At 44.4% G+C, this 18,223-nt stretch overlaps 1 protein-coding gene and 1 non-coding gene across 7 annotated transcripts in view; both read left to right on the plus strand.

Moving 5' to 3' along the window:
- The window catches only part of ACSL1 (acyl-CoA synthetase long chain family member 1), a 130,927-nt gene that overhangs the window by 93,978 nt on the left and 18,726 nt on the right, over window positions 1-18,223 (plus strand). For 5 of the 6 annotated variants that reach the window (XM_056560065.1, XM_056560068.1, XM_056560056.1 and 2 more), the window contains 7 exons: window positions 306-338; window positions 1,139-1,190; window positions 3,087-3,160; window positions 6,551-6,628; window positions 10,892-11,026; window positions 11,128-11,262; window positions 17,262-17,357. In XM_056560065.1, coding sequence (XP_056416040.1) covers window positions 306-338; window positions 1,139-1,190; window positions 3,087-3,160; window positions 6,551-6,628; window positions 10,892-11,026; window positions 11,128-11,262; window positions 17,262-17,357 — 603 coding nt within the window. Of the gene's footprint in view, window positions 1-305; window positions 339-1,138; window positions 1,191-3,086; window positions 3,161-6,550; window positions 6,629-6,687; window positions 6,766-10,891; window positions 11,027-11,127; window positions 11,263-17,261; window positions 17,358-18,223 lie in introns of all 6 variants that reach the window. The other variant, XM_056560061.1, reaches the window with a different exon arrangement.
- Window positions 16,713-16,903, plus strand: LOC130342448 (U2 spliceosomal RNA). The gene has a single exon (XR_008882093.1). It is a non-coding gene; the product is annotated as a U2 spliceosomal RNA (small nuclear RNA).

An 18,223-nucleotide genomic window follows, 5' to 3' on the forward strand; every position in this document is an offset into this window, starting at 1 on the left:
CAAGTAATTTCTTGTCCATGACCCATGGGCAATCCTGATGCTGCTGCAGGACTGGTTAGTGTCCCAGTAGGAAAGGGGACCCCTAGTGGTGGGTTTTTCAGTAGTGGTTTTCTTTATTAAATATTTAAAAAAAAAAAAACCTGAAGCGATCATATTACAAAAGGCCTTTAAGTTTCATCAGTAACAGCATATAACAAGTTTTTGGATCTCACAGTGCCCATGGAAGGTGCTGTTTTAGTTTTTTTTTTTTTTTTTTTAACACCTATGCTGTTCATTAATTTAATGCTGTTTGTCCTCCAATCCAGGAAGAAGGAAGGAATCATCATGAGAAACCAAAGGTAAGTTGAGTGGTGATGCATGCTATTGGGCGATTTTTTTTAAATTGTAGTATAAAGAGGTAAATATACATGATTATTCTATGGAGGAGGCATATTTAAAGTGGTTGTATAATATAATAAAACTGCTTATAGTTGCCTGTTAAATCGCCATACTCTCCAGCAGTCCCAAGTGGTCTCTAAGCTCTTACCAGCAAGATAGATCTTACCAAAAGATAATTTTCACTTTGCAATACCGCCCCCCACAAACCCCCCCCCCCCCCCCCCGATCCACCTGCCTGAGACCAGAAGGTGCTTTGCAGTGGGATTAGGGGAAGGTGAGTACACCTTCTTCACAGTTTTACCCCAGTCCAGCTACATTTAATTGTAAAAAAAAATCGCTGGAAAACTCCACCCCTAGACAGCTCATCCCTTATCCAAAGGATAGAGGATAAGATGTCTGATCGTGGAGGTCCCGCCGCTGGGGACCCATGCTATTTCGGCTGCGGCACCCCAGACATCCGGTGAACGGAGCGAACTTAGCTCTGTGCCGGCTGACTGGCAATCTGGGGCGGAGGCTCGTGATGTCACGCCCCGCTCGTGACATCATGGCCATGCCCCCTAAATGCAAGTCTGTGGGGTGCATTGAGGGGGGCGTGGCCGTGACGTCACGAGCTTCCAGCACTGCACCTGAAGCTCTAAATTAACGCCTGGTTCAGCAGAGAGATCGCGGGGGGATAAGATGTCTAGGGGCAAAGTACCCCTTTAAAGACTCAAGTATTTTTGTAATCCATATATACTAAATGTGTTTCCATTCCTTTTAGCCACCAAAGCCAGAAGACCTGGCAGTAGTTTGCTTCACAAGCGGAACAACAGGTGAATTTTTATTTAATATAGTAAAAATCCTTTAATTTTTGTTTTTGCCTTTTTCCCATTAGCCTAGTAGATCAAAATATGACAATACATAATTTAATGATTGTTTACTCAGTTGTCAATTGAGTTTCCGGACCACAGAATTTAGATCTGGCCTAGACTTTCACACTCTACCTTTAGTGAATCGCTGCAACTTACATGCACAGTTCCCCTCACTGCAAACTGTATACCCGAGTTTAGTAGGATATGATGTCTGACACGGATACCAAATGCTCTGTGAAAATATTTGCAAAGCACAGTAGCTAGTACTCTGCATTCTCCTTGGACGTATGTTGACATGGCCTGTAATGTTACAATATATTGGAGAAATGTTTTCTCCATGACATTGCAGAAATTATTAAACTTAAACTTAAAGGGGTACTCCGGTGGAAAACATGTTTTATTTATTAAATCAACTGGTGCCAGAAAGTTAAACAGATCTTTAAATGACTTCTATTAAAAAATCTTTACCCTTCCAGTACTCGGAAATTCTTTTCTTTTTTGTCTTGTCCACAGTGCTCTCTGCTGACACCTCTGTCCCTGTCAGGAACTGTCCGGAGCAGCAAAGGTTTGTATTGAGGATTTTCTCCTGCTCTGGACAGTTCCTGATACGGGCATCAGGTGTCAGCAGAGAGCACGGTGGACAAGACAAAAAATAAATTGAAAAAGAAAAGAATTTCCTCTGTAGCATACAGCTGCTAAAAAGTACTGGAAGGGTAAAGATTTTAATAGAAGTCATTTACAAATCTGTTTGAAATCAACTGGTGCCAGAAAGTTAAAGAGAAAAAAAAATGTTTTCCACCGGAGTACCCCTTTTAAGAGACAATGGAGGAGATTTATCAAAATCTGTCCAGAGGAAGTGTTGCTGAGTTGCCCATAGCAACCAATCGGATTGCTACTTCATTTTTCACAGGTTTTTTCAGAAATGAAAGAAGCCATCTGGTTGCAAAGTGGCTTGCTCTGGATACATCTTGGCCCTTTTTATAGTAAAGCAGTGACAAATAGGAAGAGATGTGCATTTATCATGGTTTTCTTAGTGGAAAAAATTGTGCTTAAAGGACATCTGCAGCGTAATTAACACTTCTCCCCTATCCATAGGATAGGGGGATAAGTGTTTGATCGCGGGGGGTCCGAACGCTGGGACCCCCTGTGATCTCCTGTACGGGGCCGCGGCTATGCCGTGGCTCTCCCGTGGCTCTCCCGTGCAGTGGGCGTGCAAGCCGCAGCATAACGTTGCGGCCAGCACGCCTCCTCCATACATCTCTATGGGAGAGGCGGGGAGGAAGTGTTCCTGCCTCCCAGTCTCCCCCATAGAACTGTATTGGGATGGGGAGGAGACGGGGCGTCACCGTCGACCTCTAGGTCGACGCTACGCGCCTTCAGCGCTCACTATGAGCGCTAATGGCGGCGCCCCGTTAGGGAGATCGAGGGGGGTCCCAACGGTCGGACCCCCCGCGATCAAACACTTATCCCCTATCTTGTAGATAGGGGATAAGTGTATATTGTGCTGCAGTTGTCCTTTAATGCATTAGTGTCATTTGTAAAAAAATGTTTTTAGACCTGTCAAGGGTTGGAATTGACAGCCGGAGAGTGAAGCATGCACTTTACCTGGCTATTATTCTCAAATGCAGCAGGTTTCAGGACTGAGACAGGGTGCGATCTATACTTCTAACTTTTCTGGACAGCATGTCAAAAGTCTTTACAAATGACACAAACTCTTTTAAGTACAATATTATATAGCACTAATATATTCCATATTGCATTAGGCAGGTATAATGCATTTTACATGTACCTATATTGTTCACATCGTGTGTAATGTATACAACTTGTCATTTAACTCCTGTATACATTTTCCATTAGGAAATCCAAAGGGTGCAAAGCTTTCTCACAGGAATATTGTGAGCAACAGTGCTGGTTTTCTTAAAGTAACAGAGGTAATTTTTCCAGGGCTTTCTGTTGTTTAACATTGTTTGGCATAACCACGTATGTGTGTAGCTTACTATTGCTTTACTAATGTGCTCTCTAATCTTGCATGCATTTGAATTTTCACTTGTAAAGAGTGGATTGATATAGTTTTAAGAGCAGATTCCGTATAACTTGTCATTTATTAAGTTAAGTTCCTGCTTATTTGATGCTTAGTAGTCCAGGTGTCAATATCAATTGACAGCCTATCAGGTATGTCAATCACAGAGTAGCGGTTAAGGCTTTCTCTATGTCAATGAATCTAGACGGAGCTTTACCTGAATAAATCAAGTTATTTTGAAAGACTTCTCTTTAACCCCTTAACGACGAAGGATGTAAATGTACGTCCTGGTGATGCGGTACTTAACGCACCAGGACGTACATTTACATCCTAAGAATAACTGCGGGCATCGAAACGATGCCCGGATCATGCGCGGCAGGTCCCAGCTGTTGATCGCAGTCAGGGACCCGTCGGTAATGGCAGACATCCACGATCCCGTCATTAACCCCTCAGATGCCGTGATCAATACCGATCACGGCATCTGCAGCATCGCGGTCACTTAATTGGATGATCGGATCACCCGCAGCGCTGCCGCGGCGATCCGATCATCCAGCACGGCAGCCGGAGGTCCCCTCGCCTGCCTCCGCTGTCTTCCGGGAGTCTTCTGCTCTGATCTGCCTTCCCGCAGACCAGAGCAGAAGATGACCGATAATGCTGATCAGTGCTGTGTCCTATACATAGCACTGAACAGGATTAGCAATCGAGTGATTGCTTTAAATAGTCCACTATGGGGACTATTAAAGTGTAAAAATAAAAGTAAAAAAAATGTGAAAAACCCCCTCCCCCAATAAAAACGTAAATTGCCCCATTTTCCCCTATTTCACCCCCAAAAAGTGTTAAAAAATATTTTATGTACATATTTGGTATCGCCGCATGCGTAAATATCTGAACTATTAAAATAAAATGTTAATGATACCGTACAGTGAACGTAAAAAAAAGTCCAAAATAGCTGCTTTTTTTATAACATTTTATTCCAAAAAAAATTTATAAAAAATGTATTAAGTTTTATATAAGCAAATATGGTATCAATAAAAAGTACAGATCACGGCGCAAAAAATGAGCCCTCATACCGCCGCTTATACGGAAAATTGAAAAAGTAATAGGTCTTCAAAATACGGGGATCTTAAACGTACTAATTTGGTGAAAACGTTTGATTTTTTTTTTAAGCGCAACAGTAATAGAAAAGTATGTTATCATGGGTATCATTTTAATCGTGTTGACCCAAAGAATAAAGAACACGTCATTTTTACCGTAAATTGTACAGCGTGAAAACGAAACCTTCCAAAATTAGCAAAATTTCGGTTTTCTTTTTAATTTCCCCACACAAATAGTATTTTTCTGGTTGCACCATACATTTTATGGTAAAGTTAGTGATGGCATTACAACGGACAACTGGCTGCGCAAAAAACAAGCCCTCATACTAGTCTGTGGATGAAAATAGAAAAGAGTTATGATTTTTTGAAGGCGAGGAGGAAAAAATGAAAACTTAAAAATAAAATTTTCTGCGTCCTGAAGGCCCAAATGGTCTGCGTCCTTAAGGGGTTAAAAACTATTTAAAAAAAAAAATCTACTCTGCTAGTTGTTTTTTTAATAAAAAAAAGACACTTCAGGATGCACAAGTCTGTTTGAGCTTGGTCTTCTTCTCCTTACAATAACAAAATGCTGGAGAGAAAAAAAAGTATTATTTAAACCAAATTGGTAAGTGCATACAGTAGGTAGAAGTTAAAGTTTTTTTCTATGTATTTCCTATTCCTTTTTACCTCCATTTCTAACTTTGACTCTTAAAACTACAGTTTTCGAGCCAATTTGGGGAGTGTGTTTAAAAAGGAAGGACTTGTATACATCTCCTTACTTGCTGGATACACTTCTGCCTTTTGGCTTAAACTGCATATGCGAAACTCGTATTTTAACATGATTGTAACCTGTTGCAAGTTACGCTACCATTTACTACTTTGGGCCCGCCGAAAGTCTGCAGTAGTGGCAGATTTGCAGATTGCCGGCTGACTGTTGACGTGAATGGTAGCGTAACTTGCAGCGGATTTGTGATTTTAGAATTGTGTGAATGTACCATGAGTTTACCAAAGCCAACAGCATGTTCAGAGATAACCTGCTACTGTCCTTAGGGCAGCTTAAAAGTGATGACTGATTCCCTTTCTACTTGAGTCAGTATATCCAAGATCTTTATCAAACAAACTTGCTGCATTGTGGATACAGCTAGAGCTTAAATGAGCAAATACAATAATGCCGGTATTGGGTTAATAGTAACTCCCAGCCTGTGAATCACCCTTGCTATTTCAGGTCAATTAAAAAAAAAAAAACTTCTTGGTAGCATTGTGTGTGATCTTCAGATTTGTGTTTTCTGCATGTAACCTTTCTATATGCATTTTTGTCTTTGCTTTTGATTAACCTTTTTATTTCCTAAGTTGCATTTCTGAAAGAGAGAGTAATACATTACATATGAAGAGCTTGTAATAGTTTAATGCACCATGTGTGATCTCTTACCCTTTCTTCAGAGTTCTGGAGAATGCATAGTGTAGAGCTTTCCATACTTCTCATGTTGGTGACATGCTTTTTAGACATGCATAGTTCTGTAACATCCCCCTCGACATAACACCAATTGCACAGATCATATGGCATGTACTTCCTACATTGCTATAGGGGAGGGACCAACAATAAGGGAGCTCCATAGTGCCACAATAGTAAACTACATATAATATCTTGAATATTTAAAATCAGCATTACAAATGTGGCTGCTAGCCCCCTGTGCCATTTCATTAATTCGCTTCATCACTCCCTGTGCCATTGAATGATCACACTCCTAGCCCGTGTCTCCCCACTCGGCTCCGGCAGGCCAATGTGCCGGCCTGGCAGTTCCCGTTCAGATCTGACGTCTGGTGAGCCACCGTTGCTCACTGACTTAAAGTGGCCACAGTGCCTGCTACCAGTTTATAATCTGGCAGCACGTGGACTGGCCACAGAAGTGACAAACAGCTGCTGCAGACTGTCAAGACACAGTGTTACGCCACACAGTTTGGAAAGCTCTGGTATAGAGGTTGAATACTGCTTGCCTACGGTCTCGTACATGCCTTGATTTAATTAGACTTAACTTGCCTTCCCTACCTCTGACTTCTCCCCCTTTATTCTTTTAGTCAACTTAGCTGGCTGCTGCAAATTTTTTTATTTAATTTTTGTTCTTCTGGGGTTGCTGCAAGCAAATCAACTAATCCTCTTACTAATCCTTATAATTTGCTTAATCAAAAAAAATCTTTATGGTGTGCTATCTCTTCCTTTCGGTGTCCAGGACTTGGCGTTTCCTTCCACTCAAGATGTTGTCCTCTCTTTCTTGCCGCTGGCGCATATGTTTGAGAGAGTTGTGGAGGTAGGCACAAAGTAGGGTGTATGTTCTACATGCTTAGCAGTTTTTGTCATATTTTCCAGAGCATGCTTACACTCAACGCCAGTGATTTACACATTTCCTATTTGCCTCTGGCGCACATGTTTGAAAGACTGGTACAGGTAAGATCACTTTTAGTGTCTTTGTGGATCCTTCCATAGCCTAGACATAGAAGGTAGGTAGTACGTAAATTCCATTGTGTATGTGAGTAGTAAAGTGCAAAAACAGTAGACATTTATGAAAGGTGCATCTATCTGAAGAAAACAAATATACAGGCGAGTTCATAATACAATCTTTATATCTTCCTTTCCTAAACAATGCCCTTTTATAAATCCTCTACTTTTGCGCTGTTCTTAATGGGTCTTTGTGAATGTCTATCATAAAGCTAGGCCATCCCACAATCTTATTGTGGAGGTCTGTCTCCTGGAATACCCACCAATCGTACCCTTTTTGTTTAGAGGCACAGTGCTAGATTGCGGCTCAGTCTCATTCATTCTGCCGATCATACAGATGCCTGCAATCTGACCCCACCAATAAAATATAAAGAAAAGGTCATCAGTATTTAAAGGAAACCTGTCAGGTGATTTATACTACTCCATCTGAGAGCAGCATATAATAGAGCAGGGGTGTGGAAACTAAAAAATAAATAAATTAAAAAAAAACCTACTTGTCCAAGGGACTAAAGCGGACCACAATCTACTTGTCCTGGTAGATAAAATAATTTCAACCAAAATAGTACGATCCCCCCCCCACTAGACCACCAGGGATTGATATAAGATTCCTTTAGACACTGCTGTCATCTTTAACAGCGGTGATCTAATGGTTTAATAGCCGGCCATGGCGATCGCAGCATGCCAGGCTATTAGTGGCGGGAGAGCTGTAGCTAGCTCCTTTTACACTTGAGGCAAGCCCAGAAAATTGCGCCCTCCCATCTGACCCCTAGAACTCCAATTTTTCCATATACAGGGATGAGGGTAATCTTGTGTGACCTAATCTGTAGTTTTTATCGGAACTTTTATTAGGAAAGGGGCTTATTCACATATATACGCACTTCTTAAAATATTTTAATCACTCTTGTTCAGTCTTCATAGGGACTTATACACGGAGTCTTTTGATTGGATAACACTGAACAACGCTGTGTTACGGGGGGGGGGGGTTTCTGCTTCTCCAGTTTATGTGCTGCATTTTATTTACTCTAATTATGTGTCAGAAAATGCTGGAAGTTGCATTTAGTTACTAGATAACTACAACACCCAGCATGCCCTGATACAGTCTATGGTTCTGTGGGTGTTGCAGCATGTTGCACTGTATAGTAGGACAGTTTAGGTTATTGTGTAACATGCTGGGAGTTGTAGTTTTGGTTTGTGTCAGCTGCAGAGCCATAGGATGTGTCAAGGAATACTGGGAATTACAGTTAGTAACTACAACTCCCAGCATGCCCTGATGCAGCCTATGGCTCTGTAGCTGACCCGAACCAAAACTACAACTCCCAGCATGTTACACTTTATAGTTTTACAGTTTAGGTTACGGTGCAACATGTTGGGAGTTGTAGTTTTGGTTTGTGTCAGCTGCAGAGCCATAGGATGTGTCAAGGAATACTGGGAATTACAGTTAGTAACTACAACTCCCAGCATGCCCTGATGCAGCCTATGGCTCTGTAGCTGACCCGAACCAAAACTACAACTCCCAGCATGTTACACTTTATAGTTTTACAGTTTAGGTTACGGTGCAACATGTTGGGAGTTGTAGTTTTGGTTGGGGCGTGTTTGCGTGCATCCGTGGGGCTCTTGGTCGGTGGGTGAGTATAAAGGGTGGGATTCTGAGAGTGCAATTTAGTGCGGGTGGCCAGAAACAACTAAAAATAAATAAAATGAGATAGCACAACTGGCAGCAGCACTTGTCAGTCCGCCCCTGTACAAAACATACATACATACACATATACATACACCGGCAACTGCCCCCTATATTATACATTACATACATACATACATACATACATCATACATACACCCGCCGCTGCCCCCCATCATACATTACATACACACATCATATATACACACACACCATAAATATGCACACATCATACATACACCTGCCGCTGCATCATACATTACATACACACATCACACAGACACCATATATAGACATGACACATACACCATACATATGCACACATTATACATACACCCGCTGCCGATACACCCCACATCATACACGGACACCATACACATACACTTCATATATACACATGACACATACACCATACATATGCACACATTATACATATACACCATAAATATGCACACATCATACATATACACCATACATATGCACACATCATACATGCACCACCCCTAATCATACATTGCATACATATACAACCACCCTTCTCTCCACCTGCATGCTCAGCCTCCTCACCTGAGCCGGTGTGAGGTGAAATCCCCAGCCCGTGCAGTGCAGTCTCCTTCACACACGTCCTCTCCCCGCTCTATATTTTCCCCCGTGAATACTTGAAACCTCCCCGTGATAAATGAGGTCCTGTGTAGACAGAGCAGGGGGAAGGGAGAGGCTGTGTGTGGGGGAGGAGCTGTGTACGTCCTCATTCTCCCCCTGTCGTCTTGTATTATGCAGAGCTGCGCTCTCAATCCTCCGGGAGGGGGGATGAGGGGGCGTGGCTTAATCATCTCCTGCAGATGTGCGACCTCGGGTTCTGCCCTCGCTCCTGAGATCCCCTCACACCGGCTGGGGGGCTCTGAGCAGCCGCCCCCAGCTACTGAAATCAGCTGGGGGCCGCCACTGCCCCCTCCATACACTCTGAGCGCCGGTGTGAGGTGCAGACTTGCATCGGCTCCTGCACCTCACACCGGCATTAAAGAAAAATAAGGGAGAAGTCTGTCTGTCCCTGCTTGCCCGATGCAGGGCTCAATCTATAAAAAATTCACCTGCCCGGTGCCCAAAACTACTTGTTCCGGGCGTCTGACGATAGGATTTCCACATACCTGTAGAGTGACACAAGCTGAGCTCTGTGACTTAATCCTGTTTTTAATCATGTTAACCTATTTAAAAAAAAGCTGGGTGAATCCTGAGAGGACTCCTAGGAGAGGTTGTCAGAGTCCTGCTTACCCCACACACAGTGATTGACAGCTCCTCCTGTATCAGTGTCTTTACAAAGGAGACTGCCAATCAGCCTGGATGGGCGGGATGATCAGGACCCTCATTGCCTCTTCTAGGAGTCCTGTTAGTATGGACTCTTTTCACTCAGAAACCCAAATAAACCAATATATGCTGTTTTCAGATGGGTCAGAAAGAATCACACTGATAGATTAACTTTAAACTACTTAAATGCTTCTTTAAAGGAGTAGTCCAGTGGTGAACAACTTATCCCCTATCCTAAGGATAGGGGATAAGTTGCAGATCGTGGGGGGTCCGACCGCTGGGGCCCCCCGCGATCTCCTGCACAGGGCCCCGACAGCCTGCGGGAAGGGGACGTGTCTACTTCCGCAGGAAGCGGCGGCAGACACGCCCCCTCAATACAACTCTATGGCAGAGCCTCAGGGCTGCCTTCGGCAATCTCCAGCTCTGCCATAGTGATGTATTGAGGGGGCGTGTCGGCTGCCGCTTCATGCGGTGGTCGACACCCGCTATCTGGCCGAAGAGCCTGGCCCCCATACAGAGAGATTGCAGGGGGCCCCAGCGGTCGGACCCCCCGCGATCTCAGGGGATAAGTTTTTCATCACTGGACTACCCCTTTAAGGGTGCGTTCCCACACGGCGTATACGCAGCGTATTTCACGCTGCGCAAAATTTACAGCAGCAGCGGGAAATATGCTGCGTATTCCTTGCTCACTATACACACAGGGCTTTCTGGCGGCAGCCCTATGCGTGTAGTGAGTTTTAGAGGCGGGGCCGTGTGCCAGCGTGACTGTGACGCGCGGCCCCGCCTCCAAAACTCACTGCACACATAGGGCTGCCGCCGGAAAGCCCTGTGTGTATAGTGAGCAAGGAATACGCAGCGTATTTCCCGCTGCTGCTGTAAATTTTGCGCGGCGTGAAATACACTGCGTATACGCCGTGTGGGAATTTATTGTAATAAATCATGTACATAGTACAACTATTGTAAACCCTTTATAGCCCAACTGTCTAAAAGAAACCCATTGGTATGGCACAAAACTTCATCTTTATTATCCAGAGAGAATTATGATTACTAATAATTGTTGAAGCATAAAAATGTGAAATCTTATGTTTTTAGTGTGTAGTACTTTGCCATGGAGCAAGGATTGGCTTCTTTCAAGGAGACATTCGCTTGTTAATGGATGACTTGAAAGTTTTGCAACCCACTATTTTCCCAGTCGTTCCTCGTCTGTTAAATAGGATGTTTGACCGGGTAAGTATAAATACACCATATATACATTTTTTCTTTTTATATTCTGCACTTGGTTATAGAACATTCTCTCTCATTTTTTTTTTCTTCTTTTTGCCATTCAGATCTTTGGCCAAGCAAACACAACCTTAAAACGTTGGCTGTTAGAATTTGCTTCCAAAAGAAAAGAAGCAGAACTCCGTAGTGGAATTATCCGAAAGGATAGTATTTGGGACAAGCTCATATTTCAAAAAGTTCAGGTAGGGAATACTACTTGTAAATTTAGATTTCTGGAAGCTTTCTTGCTGGAACTTGGGGGGGGGGGGGGGTGTAATGCTGTGATGTTATGATCAGGTGACTACTGGTAGTTTAGTGTTTTTAGATGTTTCAGGGGTTTGCTGCAGCGATAACATGCCCAGATAACCACATGACCTCTGCAGCCAGTCACAGGCCTCATAGGTCTCATGCCATATACCGCTGAAGCTAGTGATACAGTTATGACCCTGTATACCAATGGCTCCTCTGCAGCCAAAGTAAACACGTGACTTCTGCTCAGTATAGTCCATAAGAAGCTTATCGGTAGAGTACGGACACCTGGCACCCCTGCTTATCAGCTGGTTGGGGCGAGCTGCGGACCCAGTTGTAAACATTGTGTACAGAGCTGAAAGCCTCGGTCTGTACATTGTTTACATCCAAGCACCCCAGCTCGCCCAAACAGCTAATAGGTGAGGGTCCCAGGTGTCAGTACCACGCCAATCAGCTATTGATGGTCTATTCTGAGGATAGGTCATCAATGAATTTTGCTGAACTTCTTCTTTTAAAAGATTTTGAATAGGTTTTATTTTATTTACTCTTTAAACCCAATTTCAAGTGATGGGTGCAGTTTTTAAATGGCACAAAAAGAAAACCTTTAAAGGAGAAGTATCATGGAAGAAAAGGATAGAGGATAAGTTTTAGATCACTCTGGGCCTCCCACGATCTCCTGTATGGAGGCCCGACTCTCCTTCGCAGCGGCGCATCATGACCCCCACTTGAAGATGGGGCCGCCACGTCCCCTCCGTATAGCTCTATGGGAGAGCTGTTCGGCAATCTTTTGCTCTCCCATAGAGCTATATAGAGGGGCCGTAGCGGCCCCCGCTTCGGGCGGGAGTCGTGATGCGCCGATGTGAAGGAGAGCCGGGCCTCCATACAGGAGATTGCGGGGGGCCCCAGCCCTCGGACCCCCCGCAATGAAAAACTTATTGCCTATCCTTCGGAAGGAGGATAAGTTTTTTTTTTTCCATGATACTTCTTTAACTATCCAAATTTAAATGTAGTAAATTTGAGTAGCCATGTTAGTCCAGTGATGCAGATGCAAATCAAAAAATATTGCAGTATCGTGTAATACCTTTTTCATTGGACTAACAGAATTTTGTAGAGACAAGCTTTCGGGATTCCTTCCTTTTATCAAGTCCAAAGCAAATCTAAGCTCACAAGCAGAAAACACAGGTTACGTCTCGCAAATATGCAGGGGTTAAGACAATAGGTGTGGAGAATTCCCTCTAAAATGGGCCATAAATTGTCCTGCTATAGGAACATAGACTAAATAGATAAGGATCAGAAAAAGGGGGAGGGAGGGGGGGAGCAGGGGAGAGACTGTAATTTAATAGGAAAAAGTGAGATGAAAAAGAGAATCCAGTATAGCACAGGTTATAAGAATTTTTGATAATGAGATAAAAAGCTCAAATCCACATTGAGTCCCCTGTTTTAGCTTCGAATGAGTCCCCTGTTTTTGGAATCAAATGGATACAAACCAAGGATAATCAATAGGAAAATACACTTTCCTTCAAACACCACAGGAACCTGCTACAATACAGAGAGATGCAACCATCACCACGCGTACAACTGGTAGCCACATACAGTGGCGTAGCTATAGAGGTCGCAATGGTCGCCATGGCGACCGGGCCCCTACACCAGGAGGGCCCCCCACGCCAGGAGGGCCCCCCTTGCCATATTTACAAAAAAAGAAAACCTCCCTGGCAGTTCTGCTCCCCGGGAGACCCCCTTCTCTGGTGGCGCTGAAGGGGGGGCCTCATTTAGTCCGGTCCCCCGGCCCCAAGTCACGTCGGCTGGGGGAAGGGACACTGCCGCTTTAAGAGCAGCAGACGTCGGAAGCACGCACCTGATGTCACGGTCCCTGCCCCAGTTGCGCAGGAGAAGGAGGACATCCCGCCGCCGCCTAGAGATGCTGCATCCTCCCTGCAAGACGAGGAGGTGGACGAGGCTGGAAAAGAATGACGGAGGGTCAGAGGTGAGAGTGGCGGGGGAGGGTTTGCTGGCTAGAAGAGCATGGAGCAGTGTTTCCCAACCAGGGTGACTTCAGCTGTGGCCAAACTACAACTCCCAGCGTGCCTGGACAGCCAAAGGCTGTCTGGGCATGCTGGGTGTTGTAGTATGGCCACATCTGGAGGCACCCTGTTTGGGAAATACTGTCATGGAGTATGACAGAAGGGGGCAAAAGGAACATGGAGGACAGATGGGGGGGACATGAATAAGCCCCCCTCTGTCCTCCTTTTCCCATACCCCCTGAAAAAGGAGCATGGAGGAGGGGAGGGTTTTGTAAAAGGAGCATGGAGATGGAGGAGGGGGGGGGTGTTGGGGGGAAAAGGGGAAATAGGAGCATGGAGGAGGACAGAGGGGGGGGGATGTTGGAAAAAGGAGGAGGGGAGGGGTGGTGGGTGGAAAAAAGGAGCATGGAGGAGGACTGGGTTAGAAAACGGGCATGAAGCGCCGTTCATTTATGGCATGGCTATGAAGTTAGTGCAGGAACTCCTGCGCTCACTTCATAGTAGTTGCGCCTGGTGACATCCTCTGATCTCAGAAGCCAGTGTTTTCAAACCATGGTGCCTCCAGCTGTTGTAAAACTACAACTCTCAGCATGCCTGGACAGCCAAAGGCTGGGCATGCTGGGAGTTGTAGTTTTGCAACAGCTGGAGGTGCCATGGTTAGAAAACAATGACTAACAGTAAATATCTTAAAGGAGTACTCCAGGATGCATTCAGACTGCAGTAAAATAATGAATATACATACCTGCTGTCGCTCCCCAGGTGCCTCCAGGGGAGCGGCCTCCGCCGCGATCCTTTTCCTGGTTGCCGGTGGTTGGTGAGGCATACTGACAATCACCGGCCGCAGCGAAGTCCTGCCTCGGCCAGAGAGAGGCTGAGCGGCAGTGTGACTCACCGACCATCGCCAACCAGGAAATGGATCGCGGCGGAGGCCGCTCCCCTGGTGCGTATATATATTTATTATTTTACTGCCGGCGTCTGAATGAAAATTTTTGCATCCTGGAGTTCTCCTTTAAGTTAGAGAAAAAAATTATATATTGTGGAAACCTCTCATCATACATCATCCTGTACAAATTAACATTAGGGTAGGGTTACATGTCTGCGGATCCGCCGATGACTTGACTCTATAGAGTGCCTCCTGCTGTTTTCCCCCCCCCCCCCCCCCCCCCCCCCCCTGTGCGCTGCTCACAACAGCAATCTGCCACTAACAAGCAGCCACACAGGGACCTGCGAGTCACCGTGGGCTCATGAAGTGTACTCTGAGACATCGTGTAACGGCAGATTGCTGCTGTAAGCAGGACATGGGGGAAAACAGCTGGAGGCACACTATAGGGTCAGGTCATTGACTCATCAGCAGAGTAACATACACCATTGATCTGTTGCATGTGACCCTACCCTAAGGGTGTGTTCACGTGTGCGTATTTTTGCTGCATATTTGCTTCATCAGATTTTGCTGATGTTTGTGCCTGTATGATTAGTGTATGTACTGTATGAATGATGTGTGTGTATGAATGATAGATGTGTGTAAACAAGATGTATGTATGATGTGTGGAGATGTATTCTGTGGGGGGGGGGAAATCTGGAGGCGGCATGTGTGTGTATGATGTGTATGTACTGTATGTATGAATGTGTGTGTGTATGTACTGTATGTGGCAGTATTATGTTCCGGGGGTACAGTGGGTGGCAGTATTATATTCAGGGGATACAGTAGGTGGCAGTATTATATTCAGGGGTACAGTTGTGGCAATATTCAGGGGGCACATTAGGAGGCAGTATTAAGGGGTACAGTTGTAGCAGTATTCAGGGGGTGCAGTAGGAGGCAGTATTCAGGGGATACAGTGTGTAGAAGTATATTTATGGGGTACAGTGGATGGCAGTATTATATTTAGGGGTACAGTCGGTGGCAGTATTATATTCAGGGGTTATAGTAGGTGGCAGTATTATAGTCAGGGGGTACAGTAGGTGGCAGTATTATATGCAGGAGGTACAGTGGATGATAGTTTTATATTCAGGGGATACAGTATGTGGCAATATTATATTCAGGGGTTACAGTGTGTGGCAGTATTCAGGGCAAAAAGTATGTGGCAATAATATATTCAGGGGATACAGTGTGTGACAGTATTATATTCAGGGGTTACAGTGTGTGGCAGTATTCAGGGCAAACAGTATGTGGCAATATTATATTCAGGCATACAGTATGTGGCAGTATTATATTCAGGGGATATAGTGTGTGGCAGTATTATATTCAGGGGATACAGTATGTGGCAGTATTATATTCAGGGGGTACAGTATTTAGCAGATTAATAATGATTACTGTCTTCATACAGAGGATGAGGGCAATTTTTCGCACCAGGGCCCTGGGGTTTCTAGCTATGCCCCTGGCCACATACAATCTGGCCCTTGAAGAAATACGCAAAATTATCAACGACCTGCAGCCGATATTGGCGGAAGATGAGATCCTAAAAGAAATCTTCCCTGAACCTCCCATCTTGGCCTCCAGACAACCACACAATTTAAAACAAAAGCTGGTCAGCCGACAATAACCTGCAGAAAGAACAGACAGACTGAGACTAAACCCTGCACCAAACCTCGCTGTAAACTCTGCCAACATATCTGCACCAAGATGGAAGCCACCCACAACAACAAGACATATAACATTAGGGGACTATACTCCTGCACATCCCCAAATGTGGTCTACATGATACAATGCACCAAGTGTGACATGGGATGCTACATTGGTGAAACCAGCCGGAAACTCAACGAAAGGATGAATTTACACAGACCTTCCTTAAATGACCATAAAGAAAATGACTACTGCACCCCAGTTGGACACCATTTTACCCAAACAGGCCGCTCCATACATGACCTTACAATCAGGATGCTGAGAGGGAATTTCAAAAACACACAAGAGAAAGACATTTCACGCAAAAACAGGGGACTCGATGTGGATTTGAGCTTTTTATCTCATTATCAAAATTTCTTATAGTTTGTCTAATAACTATTTGATGCTCAAAGTTCAGTAGATTAGGGCCCCATCTTTATCCAGATTGAACAACACTGGGAACAGAAACAGTGGTTTACAGCTCTTCAAGTAAAACACCATGGGGGAGATATATCAAAACCTGTGCAGAGAAAAAGTTGTCCATAGTAACCAATCAGATCGCTTCTTTCATTTTTAACAAAGCCTCTGGAAAATGAAAGAAGCAATCTGGTTGCTATGGGCAACTCAGCAACTCTTCCTCTGCACTGGTTTTGATAAATCTCCCCCTATATACCTCTTAATCAAAAATGCTCAGTGCTTCAATACAATATGTAACCATAATGACCTGTATGTACATAATAAAATAAACAAAGGAAAAGGACTAAGGGCTCATTCATACTACAGAATCTCCACCTAAAGATACTCCGGAGCGAAATTCTGCTGTTCTTATAAGTTTAATATCTGATACGTCCCCTATCTGGGGACCATATATTAAATGGTTTTTTTTTTGAGAACTGGGGCCGATTTCGAAGCTTGCTTCAGTCGCTCTATGCATTGACCCGATATGGCAGTATCTTCGGGTACCGTGGTCCAAAATAAAAATAAAATACGTAGTGTGAATGGGCCCTAATACATGTCTAAAGGGAAGGTGTGTGCATATTAGTTGTTATGCAATCTGACCTTTTCCTTACTGCTGTACTTTTCTTTATCCATCGTGTTTTGTTTTTTTTGGCTCTTGATAAAGGTGAGACAGTTTCTCTGGGCAATTTCTGGATAACTGCTTGTGGAATTAAATATAGCTTATAATTTAGATGAGCCTCTTATACCTTTGTTGGATCCATAGTTCATGCATTTATTTCACATGAAAGTCTCTTTTATTATTTAAATACACTGAAGTGTGTTGTAAATATCCTTCTATTCCTGCATGCTGACCTTGTTTTATCTCTCTTTATAGGACAGCCTTGGGGGGCGAGTACGACTTATGATTACTGGTGCAGCACCAGTTTCCCCTACTGTACTAACATTCTTAAGGGCAGCACTAGGCTGTCAGGTGGGTACATACAAGTTTATTGTAGTGTTATTTAAAACTTTGTTTAAAGAAGTATTACTGGACTCTTTTTTTCCTTTTATATAATGCAACATAGACTATTAAAGAATAATGTACATGTTTTTGTGTAAGCCTTCTGCTTAAAGGGGTACTCCGCCCCTAGACATCTTATCCCTATCCAAAGGATAGGAGATAAGATGTCAGATCGCCGGGGTCCCGCTGCTGGGGACCCCCGGGATCTATGCTGCAGCACCCCGCTATCATTACTGCACAGAGCAGGATCGCTACGCACGTAATGATGGGCAATACAGGGGCCGGAGCATCGTTACGTCATGGCTTTGCCCCTCGTGACGTCACGGCTCGCCTCCGTCAATACAAGTCTATGGGAAGGGGGCGTGGCGGTCGTCACGCCCCCTGCCATAGACTTGCATTAAGGGGACGGGCCGTGATTTCATGAGGGGTGGAGCCATGACGTCACGCTGCTCTGGCCCCTGTATCGCCCGTCATTACGCACAGAGCGAACTCGTTCTGTGCAGTAATGATGGCGGGGTGCCGCAGCGGCGATCCCCGGGGTCCCCAGCAGCGGGACTGCGGCGATCTAACATCTTTCCCCTATACTTTGGATAGGGGATAAGATGCCAGGGGCGGAGTACCCCTTTAACTATTTTCACTGATGTATGTATGCATGCATGATGTTTTGATGCGTTTTCTTACTCAGTGTGTTTTTTTTTTTTTTTTGTCTTTTTAAGAGAAATATTGTCATGAGGCAAAGGTGCTTTGACCTGTAATAACAATTGAAGTGTTTTTATTAAAATTTGAAGTGTATAGGCTGTGATTGGTTTAGGCCATAACATTTTACACGATTTTCA

The sequence above is a fragment of the Hyla sarda genome, chromosome 1 (genome assembly GCF_029499605.1).
Source record: "Hyla sarda isolate aHylSar1 chromosome 1, aHylSar1.hap1, whole genome shotgun sequence".
NCBI lineage: Eukaryota > Metazoa > Chordata > Amphibia > Anura > Hylidae > Hyla > Hyla sarda.